The sequence below is a fragment of the Rhinolophus hipposideros genome (genome assembly GCF_964194185.1).
Source record: "Rhinolophus hipposideros genome assembly, chromosome: 18".
Classification (NCBI taxonomy): Eukaryota; Metazoa; Chordata; class Mammalia; order Chiroptera; family Rhinolophidae; genus Rhinolophus; species Rhinolophus hipposideros.
Window position 1 is genome coordinate 46622991 of NC_138064.1, and position 27919 is coordinate 46650909.

At 35.9% G+C, this 27919-nt stretch overlaps 2 protein-coding genes across 2 annotated transcripts in view; one reads left to right on the forward strand and one right to left on the reverse strand.

Annotated features, from left to right (window-relative positions):
• FAM185A (family with sequence similarity 185 member A) overlaps positions 1–27919 on the forward strand; it is a 112061-nt gene that overhangs the window by 76925 nt on the left and 7217 nt on the right. The gene's annotated exons all lie outside the window — the stretch shown is intronic.
• Positions 1–27919, reverse strand: part of FBXL13 (F-box and leucine rich repeat protein 13) — a 201019-nt gene that overhangs the window by 13738 nt on the left and 159362 nt on the right. Inside the window, exons 18-19 of the mRNA XM_081079549.1 lie at positions 10373–10456; positions 719–853 (exon numbers count right to left, since the gene is read on the reverse strand). Of these exons, the coding sequence (XP_080935675.1) occupies positions 719–853; positions 10373–10456 (219 nt within the window). The remainder of the gene's footprint in view (positions 1–718; positions 854–10372; positions 10457–27919) is intronic.

The window sequence follows — 27919 nt, forward strand, 5'->3', positions numbered from 1 at the left end:
TAAGTATAAAATACCAACAATGGTTATGTCTGGAAGGTTGTATGACAATGGATTTTTACTCTCCTTTATGCTTTTATATGGAGTCCAAAGAGTTTTCAATGAGTACATATTTCTTTTACAAACAAATGTCATGAAAAATTATCAAAAACTTGAAAATACGACAAAATGATTGTATGTCATTTCAGTGCTACGCTGGAACATTAACAGACACACCTGAGGAATTATGTTGTTGTTTGACTTGCTATTTACTATTAGGGTCTAAACTCAGTGAAGTTCCATGTTATAACTTATTATATTTTTGTCCAGAAGAGATGCAAATTATTTCTGGTAGAAACTATAACTCCAAGGTTATGGATTTAATATCTTATTGGTCATTAACCAATTTTGGATCTAACCCAGCAGTTGAAAGAATAGTCCAACATCCTTTCTTCAGTTCCTATAAATACTCAGTTTAATCAAATTCTCTACAAAATCCATTTTGCTGGTTCTCTCATTGATGAATTAAACAAATCTTGGATACATTTTTATACTTGTATGAGGAGTCTTTTTAACTTTTTGAAAATTCCAATTTGGAGAAAGAAAAGAAAATCTAATGAATACCTCAGACATGGCAAAGAAAACAAGTTCTATGATGAGTCCAACCCCTGACTGCTACTCTGTCTGAATTCTTTGGCAGGGCTTTAATCTGACATGTCTGAGCTCTGATTTCTATACATACCTTTGGACAGCCGGCAATGCTGAGATATGTGAGGTTAGTGCAATAAATGGCCACTGCTTTAACAATTTCATCTGATAGCTGGGGGCAATAAGAAACATCCAAGTGTTCCAAGATCAGTGAGCCTTTGCAGAAGGCCTGCAAGACATTCCAAAGTCAAAGATTTTTTTCTTTTCCTTAGTTTTTATTCAAATGTTATATAAATGTAGAGCCATGTTACCCACAGATGTTTACTTAGTATGAATTTCAGTCCCTGAATATAGATGTGTTACATCTTGTTGCAAAAAAAAAAGGCCATTACATCCATTTGTCGTAAAGTTCTTTATAACAAAAGATATTCACACATACCAGTTTAACAGCTTAGTAATATTCTGATAATAGAATTTTGTTTTCCTAAAGTTAGCACTAGTGAAATTTTACCTATATGGTCAGTAGTTGTATTTCAGCCAAATGAATGGAGGAAAAGAAATCTGGAGGAGAGAATTAGATAACAAACACTCTGCGGTTGGTAATACAATATAATGGAAAGAGCACAGTCTATGTTTGTTGCAGCATTATTCATGGTATCCAAAACATGGAAACAATGAAGTGTCCTTTGATAGATGATTGGATGAAGATGTGGTATACATCCACAATGGAGTACTACTCAGCCATAAGCAAAGATGAAATACTGCCATTTGCGACAACATAGGTAGATCTTGAGAATATCATGCTAAGCGAAATAAGTCAGAGAACCATACGATTTAACTCATATGTGGGATATAACACTGAAAGCAACAAATGAACAAGACAAACAAACAAAAACTCATAGACACATACAATAGTATGGTAGTTATTAAAGGGAAAGAGGTGGGGTGGTAGAAAAGGGTAAAGGGAATCAAATATATGATGACGGAAGATTTGACTTTGGATGGTGAACACACAGTGCAATATACAGATGATTTATTATAGATTTCTACACTTGATGCCTACATAATGTCATTAACATTTGTCACCCCAATAAATTTAATAAATATTTTTTAAAAAATGGAAGGGGCAGCTTATCAGGAAATAGTGAGGTCCCTTTCGTTAAAGGAAATCAAGTATAGAGGGCACACCAGTGTGGTGCAGGACGGGATCTAGCTTTGAAGGATTGGAATTAGTGGTCTTGAATCTCAGCTCAGAGATTCAACAGGGTTTTCAATGCAGTAAGTCTCTCAGAGGTACTATCTGAACTCTGCTAGTTTTTTATATCACTTTCGTAAGTATCACATTTACATACAGTTGGTTCTCAATAAATACTAGTTGGTTAATCAATTTATCAGTGACTTCAAAGATATAAAGAATTCTTTTTTAATAATAGAGGAATTCTTATTTTGCAAGGAGTAGGATAACATTGTTCTCTACTTATAAAATGGGTAGAGTTCAATGACCAGAGAAAATTTAAAGCAAGAAGGAATATTTAATCTATAGGAATAATTTATTAAAAGAGGAAACAAGCTTTAAGGGGAAATTCAAGATTCTTAGTGTCTAAAAACCCTCTTCAGTAGCATTTGTCAATGTCTTGGACTGCTCAGATCAGTTCTGCTTTAAGCCTCTTTTTAAACCTCTAATATTCTTTGAAGTTGAACTTTCTCAGAGGTTCAAACAATAACATAAAAATGATTAGAAGGCCTATGATACATTCATAGTAGCATTCTCATCCATGGAAGATCTGAAGCACAAAGATTGATCCAAGGCTTTATGCTTGGCATAAATCAGCACAGATCTGAGACATAAGTCAGAACTTTTCATCTCTCACAATTCATATTTTCCTTTAGAGACATGTAAGTCATATTAAGTACTTAAGTCTGCAGGCATGTTTCAACATAATCACTCATGAAATTCCATTTCTCCCCTACAGATAAGATTATTATATACTTTTCTGGCTCCAGGGCTACAGAAGCATTGTACCTATATCGATTTAATTCCTTGGAAAATGGTAGACTAAGCTTCTTCCAAGTCAAAATCTTTTATAATGAAGATGAAGAGAAAATGCAAAAGTTATCAAGTTTGGCTCCCATCCCACACATCAACCAATTTTGCTGTGAGTTAACAATCTTGAAGAAAACCTCCAAATCTCTTAGTTAAATATCCTCATATCTTCTGAGCTGAGTCAGTGTGGGGGCTTACTGACTGCATTCCTAAACTGGGTATGTGAGGAGACAGAGTTTCACTCACATTTACTGACTGTCACAATAATGTGCTTCTGCCAAAATCCTGATTTAAATCATCTTGACAGGCGGCAGCTCCTAGCCTTAAAAAAGCTCACCTCATGGTGCATATTCATGACACCGTCTCTTGATGGTGTCTATTTGCCTCATAGGTTCTGATTAATTCTACTACAGTACAAAGTTTGGGGATTTTTTTTCCTATTGATAATTCTGGAAAAATCTTGTACTGTCAAGAACCATTTTCTATGAAGATTGTTTTTGGCTGCCTCAAAGTCTGAAATACACTTCCACAATTTTAAGTTATAAACTGAATTCGAAACTACAGTTTCTGATGCCTCATATATCCCCATGAGGTGTAGCGCTCCACTCCACCAGACTGCCTCGCTCCCAGAAGGCATCAGAACATGTGTGAGTGGCTGCATCCTGGGCACACTGAACTGGGAAAGCTGGGCCTTGCCACCGAAACCGAACTCTGCAGAGCCTGAGGCCTCCCTCCTGGTGAGATGCAATACTCCTTGCCATGAAACCAGGTTGAACAAAGCTTACCTACGGCCCAGACTTAGAGGATCATACTGCTTTGAAATATGGAGAGGACTCTGAAAGAGAAAGGAGGCAAGGCCAAGGCCCCAAACAAGCATTTCCAAAGATACTTTCATGATGAAACTTGTCACCAAATTATATGGTGATTTGGGGGAGAAATTTTAGCTTCAAGCCAGATCAGATATGGCTTACTCCATGAAGTTTTCCCAAATCTCTCCCTCTGGAAGAACTGCCTCTTCCAAATTCCTATAGCTTTTAATTTTAATTTTAGTTTTTTTGTCTTTCTCCCTTTCTACTTGTACTATAGCTATTTATGTAATTTTCTTATCTTCTGCATTGACCGTTTCTTGAGGGAAGAATCCATGCCTAATTTATCTTTGTGGCCCCAACATCTGACATGAAGAAGATATTCAATATGGGAGAGTGTCCAAAGGGAATGAGACATGCCTCTTAGCTCCGGAGTGAGAATGAGCTCCCATGGATCACTCTCAGAAGCCCAAGCCCAGTCCTTTCTCGCACGCTGTTTAGTAACTGCCAGAGGCAGTGCCTGAGAATGGCTAAGAGGAGAGTCTGGAGCCCACTGACCTGAGTTCAAATCTTGCCACTTAGAAGTTCTGTGTCTCTGGATAAAATACCCAACCTCTCGATTCCACAATGATCTTGTCAGCAACATGGGAATAACATAGCACCCTTAATATGGCACCTACTTTGTAGAGTTGTTGGGAGGATTGAGTTAATATGAATAAAGAAATTGAACAGTACCTGGCAAATAGTAAGCCATCAGTAAACAGTAGCAAGCACTATTATTTGTAGTGACCACTTCTCTATGGCTATGACTGCCAAACATTTAAAATCACACACACCATAGTAAAATATTTGAGCATATACTTTCAATAAATGTATATTAGTCTACTTATAAAATATAGATATACAACTATTTAAATATATAGTATATCTTATAAAGAACATCTTATAAAGAATATAGTATATCTTTTAAATATATAGTATATCTTATATAGTATATCTTATAAAGAATATGACGTAAGAAACGCTCAAACCTCTAGAGAATTTTTAATAAGAGTTTATTTGAGCCAAACTGATGACAGGCCAGGAAGCAAGATCTCATATGTTCCAGAGAATGAGTTCTGCAGTTTCTTTTATACATTTGGAATTAAGAAGGGACTGTAAGAAAGATTATATGAAGATGGGAAAAAGCAAAGATACACAGGATAGGTAACAAGATTATGTGCTCCCTTGCGGGCAGTTACGCCTTCCAGGGCTCTGGAAGAAGGATTACTTATATTTCAAAGCTGTGTTAACCTAGATACACAAGAACAATGGACAGAACTGGCTTAAAACCCTTCACTAAAGAAGTTACAGGCCTGGGGTGTGACTGCCCACCATGACCTGGCCAGTTAGGAATCTGTGATCAGATCACCCTGTGAGCTTACTTTCAGTCAGATTTATTACAGAGCCCTTTTTTATCCACACATATAAAAACAGAAATAAGGTATACAAGATAAAAAGAAATCTAAGTAGATTTTCTAATATTTTCTTGTTACACTGAAACAGATTATCTTATTCATTTGCCAAAATAAATTTTTTCTCTGAAGATAGGGTAAATGGTGAAAGAGAATGTATATTGGAAAGAAGACCAGGAAAAGAACACAACAAAATATCTTTGAATAATAATTTGTAATCAGGATTTGTTGGGGAAAAAAAAATCCAGAACTGTTTCAGGCTTTAGAATTTATCTCTAAAATAAAAATGTGCCAGGGTTGGGCTACCCAAAGTCAATCAGGTATTTTTCTGTGGCCTGTGGCATAACCCACACTTTTTCCATTTTTCTAAGGTAAGTTAAAGAAAAACAAACAAACAAAAACAACAACTGGCTGTCTAATGGCCAATAACCTAGGACTCCTTAAGAGCCTCTGTGGAACAAGAAGGACATGGAAATGACTTAAACTATATTAACCAGCCTGAAAAAGTTTATGAGTTTCTCTTTGCCCAGCCATCCACCACACTTATTCTCTTTCTCATTGTTTGCCAAGATAATAGCAACTCAGAACCTTTATACTAAGGACAAAGTCACATTGTCCTCTGTGGCCTCTTCCATTTAAGGATCTCTAGGAAATCATGAGTTCCCGAACCTTCAGTGCTGCTTTGATCTCCCACTTGGGAGCATATGGAAAAAGCAATGATATAGTCAAGGGACGCTACCGGTCTAGTAGAAATGCAAAGGGCCTGGAATCTGAAGTTGTGTTTGTGACCTTGAGCAAGTTACTCAACCTCAAGTTTCCTCATCTAAAGAGGAGAGTGAAAACAACTGTCTCTTTATCTCACCAGCTTATTGGAAGTTGGAAAGAAAACGTACTCCAAAACCACTTGGCTGACATAACACCCTGTACAAATGCTGGCTTTTGTCAGCAGTGCAACCAGAGAGATCCTCGAACAATCTCATCTGCTGTGTAAAATCTTAAAACACCACTTCACCACCTTTAACATGCTGAAGGCTTTGGGATAAGGAAAAATCATGCACAAAATTTAACTGGAAGTTGGTAAAGAAGGTTATTAGAAGTCATGCATGGAGAAACCATAGCTCCTGGGAGACATACCAGAGCAACTCAGGGGACGCACGATGAGCAAAGCCCATGTATGTTGCAGAAGATCAAAAACAGATTGACCATTTAGGTTTAAGAAGTAAAATAATCATAAACTCATGCTCTTATAGGACAGTGGGATTCTGATATTTTTCCTGCCTTTTTATTTTTGCCTTCAGATAATCTGACAGGTTTTGCTTAACTTTTGGCAAGTTTCATCTTATAGAGGATAAATGAATGTTCCTTAAAGGTTGGGAGAAGCCTCCAAAGGATTATCTTCCTTTTAACACATTCTCTTTACTGTTCTTCTATATGGCTGTTCAACATGAACATAACAGATGTGCATATTCTTTTAGTGAGGCCATGAGTGATTCAGTTGTCTGAGAACGGTTCTCCCCAGCGGGAGTGGGCAAGCAGCCAGGACTGGGGTGGGGCGTTCTCAGAGTCAGCTATTCATTAGCCAAGAAAACATGGTACCCATGACTCTAGTATCCTTCGGAACCTTACGGACTGTGGGAAAATGACAAGCTGTCAAATCCCACATCCTCTGAAGTCGAGCAAATTGCTAATCCTATCGAATTACCTCTACAAACGGAAATACACTAGTGTGAGGAACAACAGAGAATATTGAGCTTATTTCTTTTGCTCGTCGCCTTTGAAGAGAAAATGATGCCTGGGTGGGTATCTTGGTGGGGGTTTCTCTGTGACTCCCGGTTGATTCCAGGTACCTTAGGTCCTGTAAGGGTATGTTGTTCTGTTATAAATTCTAGGAGATCATTCTTGGCATGATTAAGCCATGAAGAACAGATTTCTGCAACAAAGTTCTTCCTTGTTCCAGGTTTTGTGGGAGTTGTTCTTTCCATAAGATACCAGATACCCTCTTCTTAATGCTACCAGAGGAATTCCTTATTTCCCTCTCCCAAGACCCTGTAAAATTATTATGAAACTGGGCCCTTCTGGTATCTCCATCACAGACTATTTAGTCAATTATTTCCTAATAGTAACCCGGAGTTTTGGATAAGGTAAAGAATTTTTTTGAGCAGTACGGCCAAATGATACAAAGTGTCCAGACGTCTGTATGTCTCGTCTCCCCATACAGGAGATTTCAGAGGGTCTGCTGCCCCAAAGGTCGAGGATTAGGCCATTTGGGAAGAGATCCTACATTTGTTGCTTCCCATGCAACCCATCAACATAACTATCCCTGGAGAAGAGGTGGAGTTATTGAAATCTCATGTTTTGACAATTCTTGATATAATTTTGGAAACCAAATAGAAATCAATGCTGGTTTTAAAAAAAAAGTGGTTGCTTATGTGGAGTCAATACATCTAATCCATCTTTGGTATTATAAGTTGGTATGTATCAAAGTCCTCTAAAATCAAATTTGTTAAGCACTGGGGGTGGAATCTATCAACTCATGAGAATGATTGATGAAAATCTTGCATAAAAAAACATAACTAGAGAGAAAGTTCAGTGATTCAAAGTAAGAGTTTTAAGATCAAAAAAGAGTCCCTGGAGAGTAATCCAGTTTTTACTGTTCAGGCAAGAATGAATCCAACATGAGTGTTAGGGCAAGACATATGAGGTCTGGCAATTAAGTTCAAGAACTTGTTGCAATGATGTTGCTAACCTTTTTTTGATGTCACAGAGATTATTCATTATGAATTTGTACCAGCTGGACAGTTAACCAAATTTATTATTTGGAAATGCTGAAAAGGCTGCGTGAAAAGTTAGATGACCTGAACTTTTCGCCAACAATTCATGGCTCTTCCATCACGACAATACACAAGCTCACACAGCCCTGTCTGTGAGGGAGTTTTTAGCCAATAAACAAATAACTATATTGGAACACCCTCCCTACTCACCCAACCTGACCCCCAATGACTTCTTTATTTATCCGAAGATAAAGGAAATCTTGAAAGGAAAATATTGGAATGACATTCAGGACATCAAGGATAATACACTGACAGCTCTGATGGCCATTCTGGAAAAACAGATCCAAAATTGTTTTGAACAGTGGACTAGGCTCTGGCAAGGGGCATAGCTTCCCAAGGGGAGGTACTTTGAAGGTGACCATAGTGATATCAGCAATAAGGTATGTAGCACTTTTTCTAGGATGAGGTCGTGAACTTAATTTTCCAACCTCGTATATGCACATTTTCCACTACATACACTCATGGGTAGGTCCTTAAATTTGATTTTCCCCTCTCTAATACCTTTTCTTAACCAACTACTTCAATCTACCAACACTGAAATAATTTTAAAAACTTTTGTTTAGCTGCAAGGTTTTCATCCACAGATAACCTGAATAAAGAAAAAATGCACATTTATATATGTGGATACTATATTAATGAGTTATTGACATTCAATCTGTATGTGTTGTGGTTTCCAGTAAAACACTAAAATGAGGTAATTTCTTATTTTTATTATGTTCATGACTCTTGCGAAATCTAACCAGAGTAAAAATGTTTACTTCGTCATTTTTCTCATTAAGTCATTCTGTAGAATATAAGTTTTCAATGTCTTCTGCTAAAAAGAGAATCTCCTGTAGTTACCTTTTACAAGTAACAAGAAAGAGAATTACTGATAAATTGTGGATAATCTAAACATCTTAATTTAATTACCTTATTTTACTCTCCCCCCCTTTGTAAATCCAGATAAGGAACTGTAGAATTGACTTGTGTGTCACTTTCTCCTCACCCCTCTTTGTCTCATTTCTTTTGGGACTTAATAATTGGGCTGGAGGAGGCACAGAAGAGAAATTACCACATACCCTGAAGTATGAACCTTGGAACCTTGCAAGGGATAAAACTGGATAAAAGCCACAACACACACACATACACACACACTCCAAAAGCAGGAAGAAGAAGGATGAGACAAATTTTTTGTGTGTGAACTTGAATAGGACATCGAATCTTGTGCAACTGATAATTAATTCTGTATTTCCGTGCTCCCGTATTCCTCCTTTTTTATTTTCTCCTTTAGATTATTGAAAACAAATACACACCAATTTTTAAAAGATTACATGTTTTAAAGCTATGCCAGATTCAGCTGTATGATCATATAGTCAGCATGTTGTCAATCAACCATTTAGAACAACAATTCTCCATTTCTACTCTTCATTTCCATAGAACTGTAGTTAGATTATTTTGCTGAGGAGGTACAGAACTGGACTACTCATTTAAGTCCTCTGGGCCTTAATTTCCTCATCTGTAAAATTAGGCAATTGGTTTAGATGGTTCTAAAATTCCCTCAGGTCCAGAACTATAGAATTTTATGCTAAAGTCTAGAGCACCATTTGACTTGGCATCCTCCATAGCTCACCAGTTTATATAATATTTTAACACTCTCCTATTAGTCATGCTAGAATTTCTTACAAAGTTCATTTCAAATTCATAGAAGACAGCTTCAAGTTGCCATGCTCTGTGGACTTCTCGGCTATCACTTTTGTTATTTTTCCACTTGTGGGATCAATCCTTTTACCTCAGTAAGAGAGTTTCTTTCTTATTTAAAAATGTTTTTTTTTCCTAGTTTAGTCCAAGGTTTTCATAAATAGCAGGGGTTTTGAACATGCAGGACATTTTCTATGGTGCTTCCAATGTGTTTAAGTTTCCACATTCCTAGGTCATTGGTTCCCTTTCAGAATGTTACCTTCCATTTTTACTAATAAGTAACCAGGTTTTACCTCAGTTCAACACAGGTATGAGATATGATTCTGGTTTTTCTTCTCTTAGCAGCATACTGAGATGCTTAATGTTATGTTGCAGCTTGTTCACAATCGCTACTTGATTCCTTCCCATCCCTCAAGGCCAGGTCTAGGAAATTTACCTTTTTCACAAATTCTTAAAGTACCAAATTGAACACACAGTCATTCATCCAATTCAACTACCTCATGTTTTCCATTCTGGTAAAGTATGCTACTCACTGTGTTTGAGTAACTCAAGTTCCTAATTGTTAAGTACCTGGTATAGTTTTCAAACTCCCAATTTTCATGGTTAGATTATATAACATTTCTATCTACAGACACCGACTTTTACCATGTTGCATTTCATCATTCTCCAAGTAAAATGTCTACCTATCCTTATTTATCCGATGAGTCTGACGTGGGGAAGGCAGAGAGTAGATGGGAGAATGAGAAAACAAATCCTCTCACTCACTTTAGGCTGCAGAGACCTAACTAAAGAACAGGAGTTGCTCTTGTCTCAACTAAGATCACAGAAGTGTTCTTCCAATCCACTTGTTTTTTTCTACTATGACCCGCAAAGTTTATGCAATCTGTGCTTAATTTTCAATCTAAATTCTTTAACAGAATGATTTAATTATCTTACCTGAATTCCAATATCGGTGATTTTATAACACTCAGATAGAGAAAGTTCCTTTAATTTTTTATGTCTGGAAAGTATCGTCAAACCCTAAAAATATTTAATATAAAGATCAGTTTGTGATTATAATTTAGTTAGAAAGTACATTTCCAACAAGACAATAACCATTACACAAATTTTAAAAATTTAGCTCCTTATATTTCTTTACACTTAACAAATCATAAAATCAACTTGTTTAAGCAACATCATTAAATAAAATGTTCAGGTTGTCTTTATCTAATGTTTTACAAAAAGTGTCACAGAATCCCAGAGCCAGAAAACTCCTTATCTTGCCACCTGTTCCCAGGTAAAGTTTATCTGAATCAATATAAACAAATCTAAAAGACCCCTAAATTTACAAGTTTATTTTAAATACACTTCATGTGGCTAATGAATCTATTTGACAACAAATTCTTATTTATGCCTAACTTAAAAAATCTAAAAATCTTCAGCTCATTTTATTATGTGTAATTGCTTGAAAAGAGATGGAAACAAACCTTTATATAAGACCTATAAACAGATAAACATTCATCAATAGCTCACTTCTTTTTCAGTTTAAAAGCTTTGTTTCTTTTTGTTTTTTTAAAACAAGATGTTTCTTTTTATTTAAAAACATAGATTGCCCTTTTAAGCTCTTAAATTTAAAAAACATTTTTTGTTTAAGTATAGTTGGTATACAATATTATATTAGTTTCAGGTGTACAATACATATGCCTTACAATATGATCACCACAGAAAGTCCAATCCCCATCTATCACGGTGCAAAGTTATCACCCTGCTATTGACTATATTCCCCTTCACCTTTTTCACCCATCCCCACACACCCCTCTCCTCTGGAAACCATCAGTTTGATCTCTATTTCTCTGAATCTGTTTTTATTTTGTCTGTTCATTTTTTTTGCTTTTTTGTTTGGATTCCACATATAAGTAAAACCACATGGTATTTGTCTATCTTTGCCTGACTTAGTTCACTTAGCGTAATACCTTCTAGATCCATCCATGTTGTCACAAATGGCAAGATTTTATTCTTTTTTATTGCTGTATAATATTCCATGGTATCCAGAAGATACCACATCTTCTTTACCCATTCATCTATCAATGAACACCTAGGTTACTTCCAAATCTTGGCTATTGTAAATCATGCTGCAGTGAACACAGGAATGCATACATCTTTCCAAATTAGTGTTTTTGTTTTCTTTAGATAAATACCCAGAAGTGGGATTGCTGGATCATATGGTTATCCTATTTTCAATTTTTTGAGGAATCTCCATATCGTTTTCCATAGCGGCTGCACCACAATTTGCAATCCCTCAAAAATGCACAGGGTTCCCTTTTCTCCACATCCTCACCAACACTTGTTACTTGTTGATTTTTAGATAATAGTCATTTTGATTGGTGCCAGGTGGTATCTCATTGTGGTTTTGTTTTGCTGTCCCATTTCTCAGTACTTTGCCCTCTAAACTGGCGTAACACTCAGATAATGAACTGACTGATATGCCTTGTAGATGCCAGCCTCCTGTTTGCATTAAGGACCACATTACTTTTACAATTCCATAAGATATGCTTCCTACACTAGATGGACAAGAGCAGCTTCTTGTCATCCTAGGGTCCCAGAGCTGGCTGGAAGGTAAAAATACCAGAAATGGTATATGACTTTCTCCTTTTAAAATTTTATTTGCAGGACTGGTTTACATTTCATTGATCTTAAACTCAACATTTGGATGATAATTGAAAATGATTATGCAAATATTATGTCTTGGGTTTTTCTTTTTGTTTGTTTGTTGTTTTTCTGTTTTGTTTTGTTTTGCTAATGCTCATATTATGCCCATTATTTTTCAAAAAAGAAAAAAAGAAAAATGCAGATCAAAGAAAAAAATGCTTTAAAGCCTTTTTAATTGAATCCACTGTTTGAACTGCAATTTCTAATTTCATTTAATGGTTTTGTACACCATCCAAAAATAAAATCTCTCTGTTCGTTCTTTTAATTTTATTGCAAATGTGGGTTCTTTTGTTAAGAACACATTATGTTTTCTGCTTTCTTGTTTCAAAACAAAGAATGACCAAGCCCCGTGGAGCATCCCATGTGGTCTGGGTTCCAGATGTGAACGCTATTTTATTTGTGTTAGAAGAATTGGATTTAGATATTTCCCCAACAGAAATGGATTTAGATATTCCCTCAATTTGTTCAAATTGTTTGAAAAATAATACTAAGTAAGAGAAGCAAGGTTTGTTCTTTGTCCTAAAGTATGTTTTATTATGCTATGGGGAATTTGTCCTATGAAACTATCTCTGAAGTTTTCGCTTCTTTTTCACTTTTATGTAGCCAAGTCAGAATTTTTTAAGTTGAGCTGGAAATGAAATACACTTGCTATTTATGAAATTTAACAGCCTATATTCTCTTTACCACTTCATTCAAAATCACTAAAATTTATTAACTAATATTAAAATAGAATGCCATATTTTGTCACTATAATTAAAATGCATGACATCAAATTTTAATTAATTGACATCATGAGCCATTAGGCAAATGCAAATCAAAACTACAGTGAAATACTACTACATACCTACTAGGATGGCTATACTTAAACAGACAGATAATAACAAATGTTGTGAGGATGTGAAGAAATTAAAACCCTCATTCACTGCTGATTAGAATGTAAAATGGTACAGTCACTTTGGAAAATAGTCTGGCAGTTCTTCAAAAAGTTAAATATAGAGTTACCGTCTGACCCAGCAATTCCACTCCTGGGTATATACCCAAGAGAAATGAAAACACATGTCAACGCAAAACGCTGTACTCAAATGTTCCTAGAAGCATTATTCATAACAGAAAAAAAAGTGATTTCCAGCCAAGTGTGTCAACTTGTGAAAGGATAAATAAGGTGTTATATCCATACAATGGAATATTATTTGGCAATAAAAAGTACTGATGCATACTAATATAGATGAACATTTAAAACATTATGCCAAGTAAAAGAGGTTAGACCCGAAAGACCACATACAAGGTATGATCAAAGAATATGGTGAATGTTTAAATTTTTTTTAAATGTATTACAGTAAGAGACACATTGCCATTAATCCCCCTCAAAATACTCCCACTTGCTTCGAACACAATTATCCCATCATTCTTGAACACAACTATCCCAACATTCTACTCTCTGAAGCAGTTCTGGAAGTTCTCTTTCATGTCTTTACTTCATCCTCCATCATGACAATGCTCCGTGTCACACATCACATCTGGTACGGCAATTTTTGCCAAATAAAAACATTATGGTGTGTCCTCATCCACTTTATTCGCCGGATCTGGCACCATGTGACTTCTGGCTCTTCCCCAAAGTCAAAATGACCATGAAAGATAAACGTTTTGAATCGATTTGGGACATCAAGGCAGCCATGACAGTGCAACTAAAGACACTCACGGAAGAAGACTTCCAGAACTGCTTCAGAAAGTGGCAAGAATGATGGGGTAAGTGTGTTCAAAGCAAGGGGGAGTGTTTTAAGGGGGGTTAATGGCAATGTCTCTCTTACTATAATTTTATTTTTAATTTAAGCATTCATCGTATTTTTTGATCATGCCTCATATTCTGATTCCACTTCTCTGAAAAGTCCAAAATACGCAAATATATAGAAACTAAAAGTAGATTAGTGGTTGCCTATGGTGGGCTGGAGGGTGGGTCAGGGATAGGGAGTGACTGCTTATGGAAAGAGAGTTTCCTTTTGAAGTGATTAAAATGTTCTGGAATTAGATTGTGGCAATGGTTACAGGACTCCATCAATATACTAGAACTGAGTTGGTACACATGAACTCGTGAGTTTTATAGTATGTGAATTATATCTCAATAAAGATGTTTGTAAAAATTGAGTTGATGTAATAATTGTATAACTAAATGCAAATTAGAATGATTCCTACAGCATTGTTCAGTCCAAGATGAATACAGAAATTGCTCAGACCGAGTTGGCCAATCTATTGCTAGCAAGACAGGGAGCAAGAGATGTATCATGCTTATGTGCAGGACAAGTTATCATAAGGCCTTGCTGCTGTAGTAAACACAACTTTGTAACTGAGCAGCAACAAACCTAAGCCATCTGGGGGAGTCGAAGCCTCCCTAAAAACTGCCTTGTGCTGGTTACAGGAGGCCAGCTTCTCTAAACAAGTGAAATGCACTATTCCAGTCAACAGGATTTGTTTTTTAATGGCTTTCTGACTCAGAAGGTTTTCAGATTAATGACCTAAAGAATATCAGAGCCAGCTAGGTAAAATGTTCTACTTGGCACCATGAGGTTCATAAACGCTCAAAATTAGGAGGTGTTCTCTGACATAAGTGATGGTTCCAACATTTTACAGACTTTCTTTATAACTTTAGAAGTCTTAAATCTCAGGTCTGGGCAAAATTTATTCATTCATTATTCATCATTCACTTTATAAGTATTTATTTAGCATGTACTATACTGATCAACTCTGGGGTAGAAACTGGAAATATGATGATCAGTGAGGGGCAGTGTTTGTTCTCCAGGAGCCCGTAGCCTGGCATTGAAGACAGACATGGACAACAGATCATTGCAACCTAGTGAAAAGGTAAAAATTGTGCACAATGTGCTACCAAACAGGGATGCAGAGGCCAGCTACTGCGGATTCGAGAAGACTACACAGAGGGGAGTCATGAGTGGGGAAGTGTAAGTAGCCAAGTAAAGGGAGGACATTCCAGGCAGAACATAATGTGCAAAAGCATTACAATATGAAATACTATGGCATGTATAGGGAACTATACAGCATGGCGTGAATAGATTTATAACAGATTTTTAAAAATTATCTGAAGAGCTGGCCCAAGAATTTCTCTTAAGGAGAAAAGTATGAGATTTTGCTTTTGTTTTATTTTTGTAATACCTTGCTAGGTGCTTGGGATAAAAGTCCTGTGGGTTGGCTGGTGCCAAGCTTTTCCTTCTGGGAGGGATGGAAAGAGGAGAGTGGGAAGACAAGACAAAGATAAGGAGGAAAGAGGAACCAACAAGATGGAAGGACTGGGCCTCAGTGGGCAAAGGACATGTGGACGGTTCTTTTTCAGGGAAGTTGGAACATCATGAAAATTGAAAGCCTCCTTTGATTTTTTCAAAAGTTGGCCAAACTCATGAATGCTTTGCAGGAAAGGTTTTGGTTCTATTTTCTTGAAGTGCAGGAAGCACAGAGGAAAGTAGCTGGTTTGGGAGCCTGGAGAAATCACCAGGATTGCAGGTTGTGTGAGAATGTAAGGCCCCAGGAAATCATAAGAATCATGCTGAGCACTTTGCTCCTTCACAGGCCATGGACTTAAGGGACCTGAATCTGGAGGGCCCAGGAGTCCCTGGAAATTGATTTATATTATGACTCAGGCATCAAGTCCACTGAAGGGAATGTCAAGACATAAGACTCAAAAGGAAGTAGCCACCAAGTCACGAGAGCCTTGTGCATTATTCTAAGAGACTTGGATTTGAGCCTGTGCAGCAGACTTAAACAACCCTTTCCCTCACTAGGGAATATGAGTCGGTACATAAGTGATCATAATGCAGAAAAGAAGAAGGGTTGTGTCTTAAGAGAGGTATAGGGACCACAGAGCAGGGAGTGATTGCTCTCTGTTGGAGGGAAAAGTGGCAGTTTAGAAGAGACGTTCATGAAGGAAGGAGATCTTAAATTGAGCCTAAAGACTGAGTAAGATTTTTGACAAGCAAAATAGTAGGAACAGTGTTCAGGCTGAGGAAATAGCATGAATGAAGACTTCATTTGGAAAGTGTGAGTTGTTTGGGAACTTGTTCAGTTTGGGATCACTGGTTGCAGTGGAAGGGAACACTGAACACTGCCAGGAACAGACACACGTACTCATGACATTGAGGAGCAGACAAATCCTTGAAAACTATTCTTTTTTCCCCCAATTTTCCTTCTGGGATTGTTATCTGATATACGCAGACATCAGTAATGAACTAGTTAGCAAACACTGGAATAGTGTGTGTGTGCGTTTACTACACGGTTGAGTCACATTACTCCAGTCTCTGAAAATCACCAACATAACCATAAAACATTTCTCCCCCAACTTTGTATTTTGAAAATACTCAAATCCACTGTAAGGTTTCAAGAATGGTGTGATAAACACCTATTTATCCTTTACGTAAATTCACCAGTTATAAATACTTGCCACATTTGCTTAATTGCTAGAAGTATATGAACATAAACAGTTTTATTAACATACATATATATATGCATTATAAGAAAGGAAAAAAACTGTATTAAAATTACACTGATGGTAACCACTTTGAGGACCTCTTGTCATTGCAAAAGTCAAATGGGACTTGTGTTCATCTTTTGTTATCGGTATATATTGAGTATATACATATTTTTAAATATATATATATGTATATATATATATATTTATTTATTTATTTATTGGAAGCATTTGAAAATAAGTTTCAGATACCATGATGCTTTACCCCTAAGTATTCTGTATACATCTCTTTAGGAAGAAGGACAATTTCCTATGTAACTATACAGTATTATGATACTATACTATATTATGTGTATATAATATTATGATCCCTATAATAAAGAGTAATATCATCTAATACAAAGCTAATATATTCAGATTTGTTTTTTATTCAGGATCAAGTCAGAGTTCAATATTACATTCTTTAGCCTCTTTTTTCCTTTAAATTTTGTCCTTTAAGCATTGACTTTTAAAGATCTGAGGCCAGCATTGCATAAAATATTCCACATAATGGATTTGTCTGATTTTTCCTTATGATTAGATTCTAGGTAAACATTTTTGGAAAAAGTACTAAATGATAAAACAAATCCTTCTTTTGTGGTTTGAGATAAGTCATTGTAAAGCAATGGAGAAAATATAAAATAATAAATGGTTAATATCTACATTGTTCTAAGGAGTTCATACAAATTGGCAGTATATAAATGAGTAAAGAATGTGAACAGAAAATTCAGAGAAGTAGAAATACAATTGTAACATTAAGAAAACATACTTTATGAGGCGTGAAATGTCTAACTATTACATTGTTTTGTACACCTGAAACTAATAAAAATATATATAAAGAAAATATGGGAAAAATTAATATTACTAAAATTTTTTTAATGCAAATTCAAAATGACAATAAAGTTTTAATTCCTACCTATTTTTCTTGAAATTAAAAAAGCCAATGTTGGTGAATGAGTGTAAGGCTGCCATACTTATATTATTGCTGATGGCAATAAAAATTGCTACAACTCATTGGGACAACAAAATGTTCTGCACAAAAGAAGGGAAAAATTGAGGGGGGAGAAAAGGGTTTATAAAAACTTCCGTGTAGGTTGCTTCTTTTATTCCTGTTTTTCAACTCAAACCTAGAATTGCTGCCTTAAGTATAGTAGGACTTAGATAACTATGTATCAAAAGAAAGAAGAAAAGGATGAAGAAAACAAAAAAATGAATAAATGATTGAAATTTTTCAATGTCAAAAATTATTTAGAATAACTTGAATAAAAGCCAATACACGGGTCCATTATTAAATCTTTGTATATCGATGTCCAGTCAAAATGGCAGGGTAGATAAATGCTGTGCTTTCCTCCTCTCATGACCAGGTTAAAATTACAAATAAAATATAGAGCAACCAAAAGACAATATAAAAATATTAATAAAATTGACAAACCCTTGGCTAGACTCACTAAGATAAAAAGAGAAAAGACACAAATAAAATCAGAAATGAAAGAGGGAAAGTTATCACGGATGCCACAGAAATACAAAAGATTATCCAAGAATACTAGGCAGGACTATATGCCACCAAATTCAATAACCTAGAAGAAATGGACATGTTCTTAGAAACATAGCCTTCCTAGGCTGAATCACGAAGAACTGGAAAATCTAAATAGACCAATCAACAGTAAGGAAATTAAATCAGTCATCTGAAATCTTCCCAAAAGCAAAAGTCCAGGACCAGATGGCTTCACTAGTGAATTCCACCAAACATTCAAAGAGTATCTAATACCAATCCTGCTCAAACTCTTCCAAGAAATTGAAGAAGAGACAATACTCCCTAACTCATTTTATGAGGCCAACATTACCCTGACACCAAAACCTGGTAAGGATGACACAAAAAAAGAAAATTACAGACCGATATTTCTGATGAATACAGATGCAAAAATCCTAAATAAAATTATATCAAGTCAAATACAACAATACATTAAAAAGATTATACATCACGATCAGTGGGGTTCATCACAGGGGTACAAGGATGGTTCAAATCGATCAATGTGATACATCACATAAACAAAATAAAAGACAAAAATCATGATTATATCAATAGATACAGAAAAAGCATTTGACAAGATATAACATCCATTTATGATTAAAACACTTAATAAAATAGGTATAGAAGGAAAATACTTTAACATAATAAAGGCCACATATGACAAACCCTCAGCTACTATCATAATTAATGGTATAAAACTGAAGACCTTTGCTCTATGTTCAGGAATATGACAGGGCGTTCAGGAATATGACAGGGCTGTCCCCTATCACCTTTGCTTTTCAACATAGTATTGGAAGTCCTAGTCAAAGCAATCAGGCAAGAGAAAGAAATAAAAGGCATCCAAATAGGGAATGAAGAAGTTAAATTGTCACTCTGCAGATGACATGATGCTATATATAGAAAACCCTAAAGACTCCACCAAAAAGCTATTAGAAACAATAAACGAATACAGTAAAGTTGCCGGCTACAAAATCAACGTACAAAAGTCCATTGCATTCCTATATACTAACAATGAAATCTCAGAAAAAGAAATTAAAATAAAAATCCTTTTGCAATTGCAGCAAAAAGAATAAAATACCTCAGAATAAACTTAACCAATGATGTGAAAGACCTAAACACTGAAAACCATAAGGCATTTTTTAAAGAAATTGAAGAACACAAAGAAATGGAATGACATTCCATGTTCATTGATTAGAAGAATAAACTAAAATGGCCATGTTAACCACATCAATATATAGATTTAAAGCAATCCCCATCAAAATCCCAATGGCATTTTTTAAAGAAAGAGAACAAAAAAAATCATCAGATTTATATGGAACCACAAAAGACCCCGAATAGCCAAAGCAATCTTAAGAAAAAAGAACAATGTTGGAGGTATCACACTCCCTGACTTTAGCTTGTACTACAGGGCTACAATAATCAAAACAGCATGGTATTGGCAGAAAAACAGACACATAGATCAATAGAATAGAATTGAGAACCCAGAAATAAAACCACATAAATATGGACAGATAATTTTTGACAAAGAAGCTAAAAACATACAATTGAGAAAAGACAGCCTCTTTAATAAATGGTGCTGGGAGAATTGGAAAACTATGGGGAAAAGAATTAAACGAGATTGCTATCTCACTATATACCAAAATTAACTCAATGAAAGAACAAGAGAAAATTCCAGAAAAAGAATTAAACAAAATAGAGGCAAGCAACCTACCAGAGACAGAGTTCAAAACAATGGTTATAAGGATTGCTCAAGGAACTTAGTGAGAACTTCAACAAAGAGATAGGAAGCATTAAAAAATGACATGGAAACCATAAAAAAAGAACCAGTCAGAAGAATACAATAACTGAAATAAAGAATGCACTAGAAGGAATCACCAGCAGACTAGATGAAGCAGAGGATCCAATCAGTGATTTAGAAGATAAGATAGCAGAAAATACCCTATCAGAACAACAAAAAGAAAAATTAATCCAAAAAAATGAGGATAGTTTAAGAGACCTCTGGGATATCAAGCATAACAACACTTACATCAGAGGGGTATCAGAAAAAGAAGAGAGAAAGCAAGGGATTGAGAACATATTTGAAGAAATAATGATTGAAAACTTTGCTAACCTGGCGAAGGTAATAGACATACAAGTCTGGGAAGCACAGAGAGTCCTAAACAAGATGAACCCAAACACATCATAATTAAAATGGCAAAGGTTCAAGACAAAGAGAGAATCCTAAAAACAGCAAGAGGAAGGCAATTAGTAACTTATAAAAGAGATCCCATAAGACTTTCAGCTGATTTCACAACAGAAATTTTGTAGACCAGAAGGAACTGGCAGGAAATATTCAAAATGATAAAAAGCAAGGGTCTACAACCAAGACTACTCTGCCCAGTGAGGCTATTACTTAAAATTGAAAGAGAGATAAAGAGCTTCTCAGACAGGAAAAAGCTAAAGGAATTCACAACAACAAAGCCTGTATTACTAGAAATGTTAAAGGGGGGGGATGTTAAATGTTAAATATTAAATACTAAAGGGTTTCCCCTTTTAAGAAGAAAGGGGAAAACAAACAAATAAAAGAAGATGGAAAATATTAATAATAAAATGGCAATACCTATGTACCTATCCATAATCATTTTAAATGTAACTGGATTAAATGCTCCAATCAAAAGACATAGGGTAGCTGAATGGATAAGAAAAGACTCGTGCATATGCTGAGACCCACCTCAGATCAATAGGCACATGTAGACTAAAAGTAAAGGGATGGAAAAAGATATTTCACACAAATGGAAACAAAAAAAAATCTTGGGTAGCAATACTTATATTGGACAAAATAGACTGTAAAATGAAGACTAAAATAAGAGACAAAAAAAGACATTACATAATGATAAAGAAATCATTCCAACAAAAGTAAAAACCCTATTAAATGTTTACTCACACAACATAGGAGCACCTAACTATACGAAACAAATATTGGTTGATATAAAGGGAGAGATCAACAGTAACACAATCATAGTAGGGGACTTTAACACCCTCCTGATACCAATGGACAGATCTTTCAGATAGAAAATCAACAAGGAAACAGATGCTTTAAAAAACAAACTAGACTAGATAGATCTCACTGATATTTTTAGAGCATTTCATTCCAAAGTAGAAGAATATACATTCTTTTCAAGTGCACATGGAATATTTTCCAAGACAGACCACATGCTAGGCCACAAAACAAGTCTCAATTAATCTAAAAAAACTGAAATCATATCAAGCACCTTCTTTGACATTAATGGTATGAAACTAGAAATCAATTACAAAAAAATTTGAAAAACACACAAACACATGCAGGCTAAATAACATGCTACTAAACAATGAATGGGTTAACAATGAGATCAAAGAAGAAATCAAAAGATACCTTGAGACAAATGAAAACCAAAACACAGCAACTCCAAATCTATCAGACACAATGAAAGCAGTCCTAAATGGGACATTCATAGCAATGCAAACCTACCTCAAAAAACAAGAAAAATCAAAAATAAAACATCTAACTTTACACCTAAGGGAACAGGAGAAAAAACAGTGAAGAAAGCCCAAAGTGAGTACACGGAAGGAAATAATGAAGATCACAGCAGAAATAAACAAAATAGAGGCTAAAAACAAACAAACAAACAGAAGACCAGTGAAACCAAAAGCTGGTTCTTTGAAATGACAAACAAAATTGATAAACCTTGAACGACATTCATGAAAACAAAAGAAAGAGGACCCAAATAAATGAAATCAGAAATAAAAGAGGAGAAATAACAATAGACACCACAGAAATAAAAACAAAAAAAAATAAGAAAAGACTATGAGCAATTATATCCCAACAAATTAGATAATATGAAAGAAATGGATAAATTCTTAGAAGCATACAATCTTCCAAGGCTGAATCTAGAAGAAACATAAAATATGAACTGACTGGTTACTGCTAATGAAATTGAATCAATAATCAAGTTCCCAAACAAAAGTCCTGAACCAGATGTCTTCACAGGTGAATTTTACCAAACATTCAAGAAAGAATTAACAGCTAGTTTTCTCAAACTATGCCAAAACATTCAAGAGAAGGGGAGACTCCTAAGCTCATTCTACGAGGCTACCATTACCCTGATTCCAAAACCAGATGAAGACGTTACAAAAATACAAAACTATAGGCCAATATCCCTGATGAACATAGATGCAAAAATCTTTAACAAAATGGTCACAAACCAAATTCAGCAATGCATTAAAAAGATCACACACCATGATCAAGTGGGATTTATTCCTGGGATGCAAGTTTGGTTCAGTATCTACAAATCAGTTGATATGATAAACACCACATAAACAAAATGAAAAATAAAAAATCATATGATCATATCAATGATGCAGAAAAAGCATTTAACAAAATCCAGCATCTATTTATGATAAAATATCTCAGCAAAGTGGAAATCAATATAATAATGGTCATCTATGACAAACCCACAGCTAACATCATACTCAATGGGGAAAAGCTAAAAGCCTTCTGCTTAAGATCAGGAACAAGACAAGCTTTTTTCAACATAGTACTGGAAGTCCTATCCTCGGCAATCAGACAAGAAAAAGAAATAAAAGGCATCCAAATTGGAAAGGAAAAAATGAAACTGTCATTATTTGTAGATGACATGATACTATATATAGAGACCCCCAAAGATTCCACCAAAAAGCTATTAGCAGTGATAAATACATTTAATAAAATTGCAGGATACAAAATTAGTATTCAGAAATCAGTTGCATTTTGGTGTACCAATAACAAACTATCAGAAATAGAAATTAAGAAAGCAATCCCATTTGCAATTGCAATTGCATCAGAAAAAAATACCTAGGAAGAAATTTAATCAAGGAACTAAAAGGCCTGTATTCAGAAAATTGTAAGACATTGAGGAGAGAAATTTTAAAAGATACAAATAAATGGAAGCTCATGGATAGGAAGCATTAATATAGTTATAGTTTAAATGTCCATACTACCCGAAGCAAGCTATAAATTCAATGCAACCCTATCAAAATACCAGTGGCATTTTTCACAGAACTAGAACAAATAATACTAGAATTTATATGGTACCATAAAAAATCCCAAATAGCCATGGCAATCCTGAGAAAGAAGAACAAAGCTGGAAGTATCATACTACCTGACATTAAATTATACTACAAGGCCATAGTAATCAAAACATCATGGTATTAACATAAAAACAGACACATACATCAATGGAACAGAATAAAGAGCCCAGAAATAAACCCACACTTATATGGTCATTTAATCTATGACAAAGGAAGCAAGAATATACAGTGGGGTAAAGACAGTCTATCCAATAACTGGTGCTGGGAAAACTGGACAGATACATGCAAGAATATGAAACTGGACCACCTGCTTATGCCATATACAAGAATAAACTCAAATGGATTAAAGACTTAAATCTAAGACCCGAAACCATAAAACATATAGAATTAAAAATAGGCAGTAAACTGGCAGACATTACCCTTAGTGATATTTTTACTGATATATCTCCTTGGGCAAGGGAAACAAAAGAAAAACGTAAACAAATGGGACTACATCAAACTAAAAAGTTTTTGCACAGCAAAGGAAACTATCAATAAAATATAAAGACATCCTATTTAATGGGAGACAATATTCACCAATGACACATCTGGTAAGGGATTCATGTCCCAAATCTATAAACATGTGTCAGGCACTATGTTAAGCACTTTACATTCATTATCCTATGTAATCCTCACAACACTATGAGGAAAGTGATACTATAATCACTGTTCTGAAGAGAGGGAAATGGAGGCACAGAGAGGTTAAGTGACTTGCCCAAGGTCTCACAGTGGTGGCTTCAGCCAGAATGTGAACCCACACTCTGAACTCACACTTCTAATAACTTCTGACCATGTAGTGTTGTTACTCTGGTTGTTTTGATACTATACTGTATCTTGCAATCAGCACCACGGCAATAAATTTAGTACTCCCAGAACCTAGCATACTGTTTGACACAGTTGACAATGAAGAAATATTTGTGAATAAATGAGTACTCCATAAAATTGCCTGTTTTGTATAACTAATCGTCTCTTATCTTGCTGGCATACTCCCAAAATTCTTAGGTGGGATCTATTTCCCATTGTAATTATGTGAATCAGTGTTTATATCTCATATGTTTCTTTCTGAAAGATTTGCTCTGTTCAGTGCTGCCTACAACATTCTTTTACAAATAAAGTACAAAACTTCTACTTGGAAATATGTGTTTTCTCAACTAACACCTCCTCTTTTTAAAATCACTGATAACACTATCTTGTACAATGTCCTTGAAAATGTATCTTAACCTCACAAGTGATTTTCCCTTTTATACTCTGGTTAGCAATTACAATTTTAAAAAATAAATTACATTTTCTTCTCAATTATTTAATAATTAAATAATTGAGAATAAATATTTGTTTTAAATAATTATTTGTTTATTTCTACTTACTTGATTGCTAGCATGAATTTTGTAATCACATTTCTTTTAAAAATGTATCAACCTCTCTGACCTAATTTACTGACCTACAAATCTAAAGGAAAGCAGGCTTTGCTGAATGCATAGAAATAGATCATTTATTTGTTTATGGAGGGAAGGAAGAATCAGCATGTCTGTTACCTGAAATTAGAGGAACTCCCCTTGAGACTGTTTTCCTCCTACCTGATGGAGGTTGAAAGGAGGGTCAGCCCACCAAAGAGTCTCCTTGAGGGAAGTGACAGCTTAAGTTGTTCATTTCTTTTTGCAATTTTTTTAGTATGCATTTTACTAGAAACAGGAGATCACTGACTTTAACCTCTGTGAGGAAAATCATTATTGCTAGTGATGGGACCAGCAGATTCAAATCAGGCCACTGGTCGGGGAGAATGGCCTGAAAAAGACTAAAGACAGGTCTAGCTTCATATGAAAAAGTGTAACAGGGAAGACTTGTTACGTGCACATCCATTTGTCTGTGAATTACCCCGCTTCCTTTTAACTCCCATTCTTTCTATTTCTTGAATCCCAAGTGATTTCATATGTTTCCTGCTTTAGACGTTTTGCTTCACTGAACCTCAGGCTTTATTTCTGTGTGTGTTCCATGCAGATGGGTGGTCTCTTGAAAGTGTATCATCAGATTAAGACATGCAGCTGTAAGCACTCCCACTCCAGCTCAGAGCATAGCTTAAAAAATGTGGAATTTAAAGAAGCCTTAAGTGTTTGGTGGAGAGGAAGGAAATGGTACCAGATCCATTCCTTCACTTCCTGGTTCACTGATCAAATATCTTATGTGCCTCTTACATACTAGGCACTACGCTTGGCATCACAAAACGGGATAATCCAGCCTCTGCCCTAAAGAAGCTTGCAGAGCTGCAGAGAGACAAGCATGGAACGAATATTAAAATATAATGAGATGATTGGTTTAGGAGAAATTATAAAGTAGAGTGGAAATGTAAGACAGGGAAATCCTAAGCCTGCCTGGGAATTTCAGGAGAACTTTACACAGCCGAAACTTGAGGGATAAGGGGAGAAGGTGTTTCAGAGAGAGGGAATAACTTGCAGAGATGGGAAGGCAAGGAGAGCATGACATGTTTGAGAAGCTATAGGAGAGCCAGTTAGTTCTGTGTCTCTGGAGCTAAAGATGAAAGGTGGGAAACCAGCTGGAAGTGAGGCTGTCAAAGTAAGCAGGGGCCGCCTGGGGAAGAGCTTGGTCCTCTACACTAGATGACTTACACTTCATGCTGTAATCAGTATGGCGTCCCTGAAGAAATCTAAGCAAGGAAGTGGTAGGCTCAGAGTTGCATGCTGGAAGATCACACTGCCACAGAACAGAGAACAGATTTGAGAACAGTGATATTTAAGGCAAGAAGAAATAGTGCTTTTACGATGGCAACGACAGCAGGGAAGGAAAGCAGGGAAGGTGTCATGCAGGGCGGCCTGCGGAGTCTCTGGTCCCGCTCCCCACATAAGAACGCAGGACATGGTGAGGCCAAAAAGGAACACCCACGGAGCCATAGATGGGGGAGTCATACCACTATACTCTCACTGGTGGCTAGGTTGGAGACACAGGAAGCAGGAGCCACACTTTCGCAACCCCCACTGCTCCGCTTGCAGGCTCAGCCACCATCTTCCTCCTAGCCCCCATTTTCTGCTAGCATAGCCACAGCAGTTATATTAGTGGCCAATGGCTCACTGGTTATAGCTGATGGACAACTAGCCACAGCTGCTGGCCATCCAATCACAGTTGATGGCCATTTACTACCTGAGCCAACACCTTTCTATGTGAGGCCGAGAGCCTGGAAACTGCTTTCTGGGGCTTTGTCCCCACAGAAGGACAAATGTAAGAGATCATTAGACTATACCAATGACTGTTGAAGTTCTCACATTGGCTTCTTTCTATTCTAGTATATTATTTAGTTATAGAGAGATTGTTTTTTTGGCGAGCAATATCTGAAACTAGATGACCTTATAACATATACAATTAAAATTAACATGGAAACCACATGCCAATATCCAATTAGGATTATTATTGTTTTGCAATTCAGTTTGAAAATAATCTGTAAGATTATTCAATAATTCAAGAGCCACTATTCCTCTGAGGCCATCAAAATAGATAACACCCTTCTAGGGAAACATGCTATAACGTGGCAGGGAGATTACAGTACACTAGGAACTAAAGAACACTTACTTATTTCGAGAAACATCTAAAGACATTAATGTCACCACGTGACAGGCTTTTTTAAAGAAAGAATACATCGATAAAATAAAACTTGTTAATACGGTCTTGAAATGATCTAGACTGAGAAGTGTGATTTTCTAATAATTATGAATAGTATGACAAATGTTTATTATAGATAAACTTACGTCCAAAATATCGTAAAAGGCACTATTAGCTTATGTCAAGATGCTTTAGCTACTGTCGTGATCATCAGTGATTATTTGCTCAGCATCTGCCAAGCTGGGCACACAAAGAATGGAAGTTGAAGAATCCCAGGCAGAAAGTACAGCTTGTATAAAGGTCCTGAGGGAGGAAAGAATTTGGCTTGTGTGAGTTGCTAAAAGAAGGCATTAGAGCTGGAGGGGAGGGAATGAAGGAAACAGGGCCATGAGATGGTATTAGAGAAGTAAGCAGGGATCCGTTTAATTCGTGGTAAATGTTCTTTCAAATTTTGATCTCTCCCTGATTTAATTTCTCTGTTCTATTAGACACTGTTGGTTATTCCCTCACCTGTTCTCTTACAGAATTTTCACCTTTCTCCTTCAGCATCCACAGATTCACCTTTTTCCCAGTCCTTAAATATCGGTATTCTGTTGTGTTCTTCCTGGGTGCACTTTTCTCCTCACTCTCTCAGGATCTTGGCCACATTCACACCTCTGTGCTAATGACGCCTATATCTATTTGAATCTCCCTTCAGGATTTCTCCCAAATCTTTGGCATGCATATTCCACACACTCCAACTCAATCTGATAAAAATGAAATCACCTTTTCCACAGAACCTGTTACCTTTCTTACACTATCCACCTTTTTTGAGATAGGACCTCCATCCACCCAAGGTCATATTTTTGGAATTGTTTTTATTCTTACATCTCCACCACCAGTTCTCATCTTCCACAATGAATCAATCACCAAATTATTTCTGTTTTACCTCCTAAATATTCTTGAATATGTTCTTTCCGTGCTAGTTCTGGCATCTGACCCAGTTCAAGAAATCCTCATCTTTTTCTTTAACTACTAAAATACT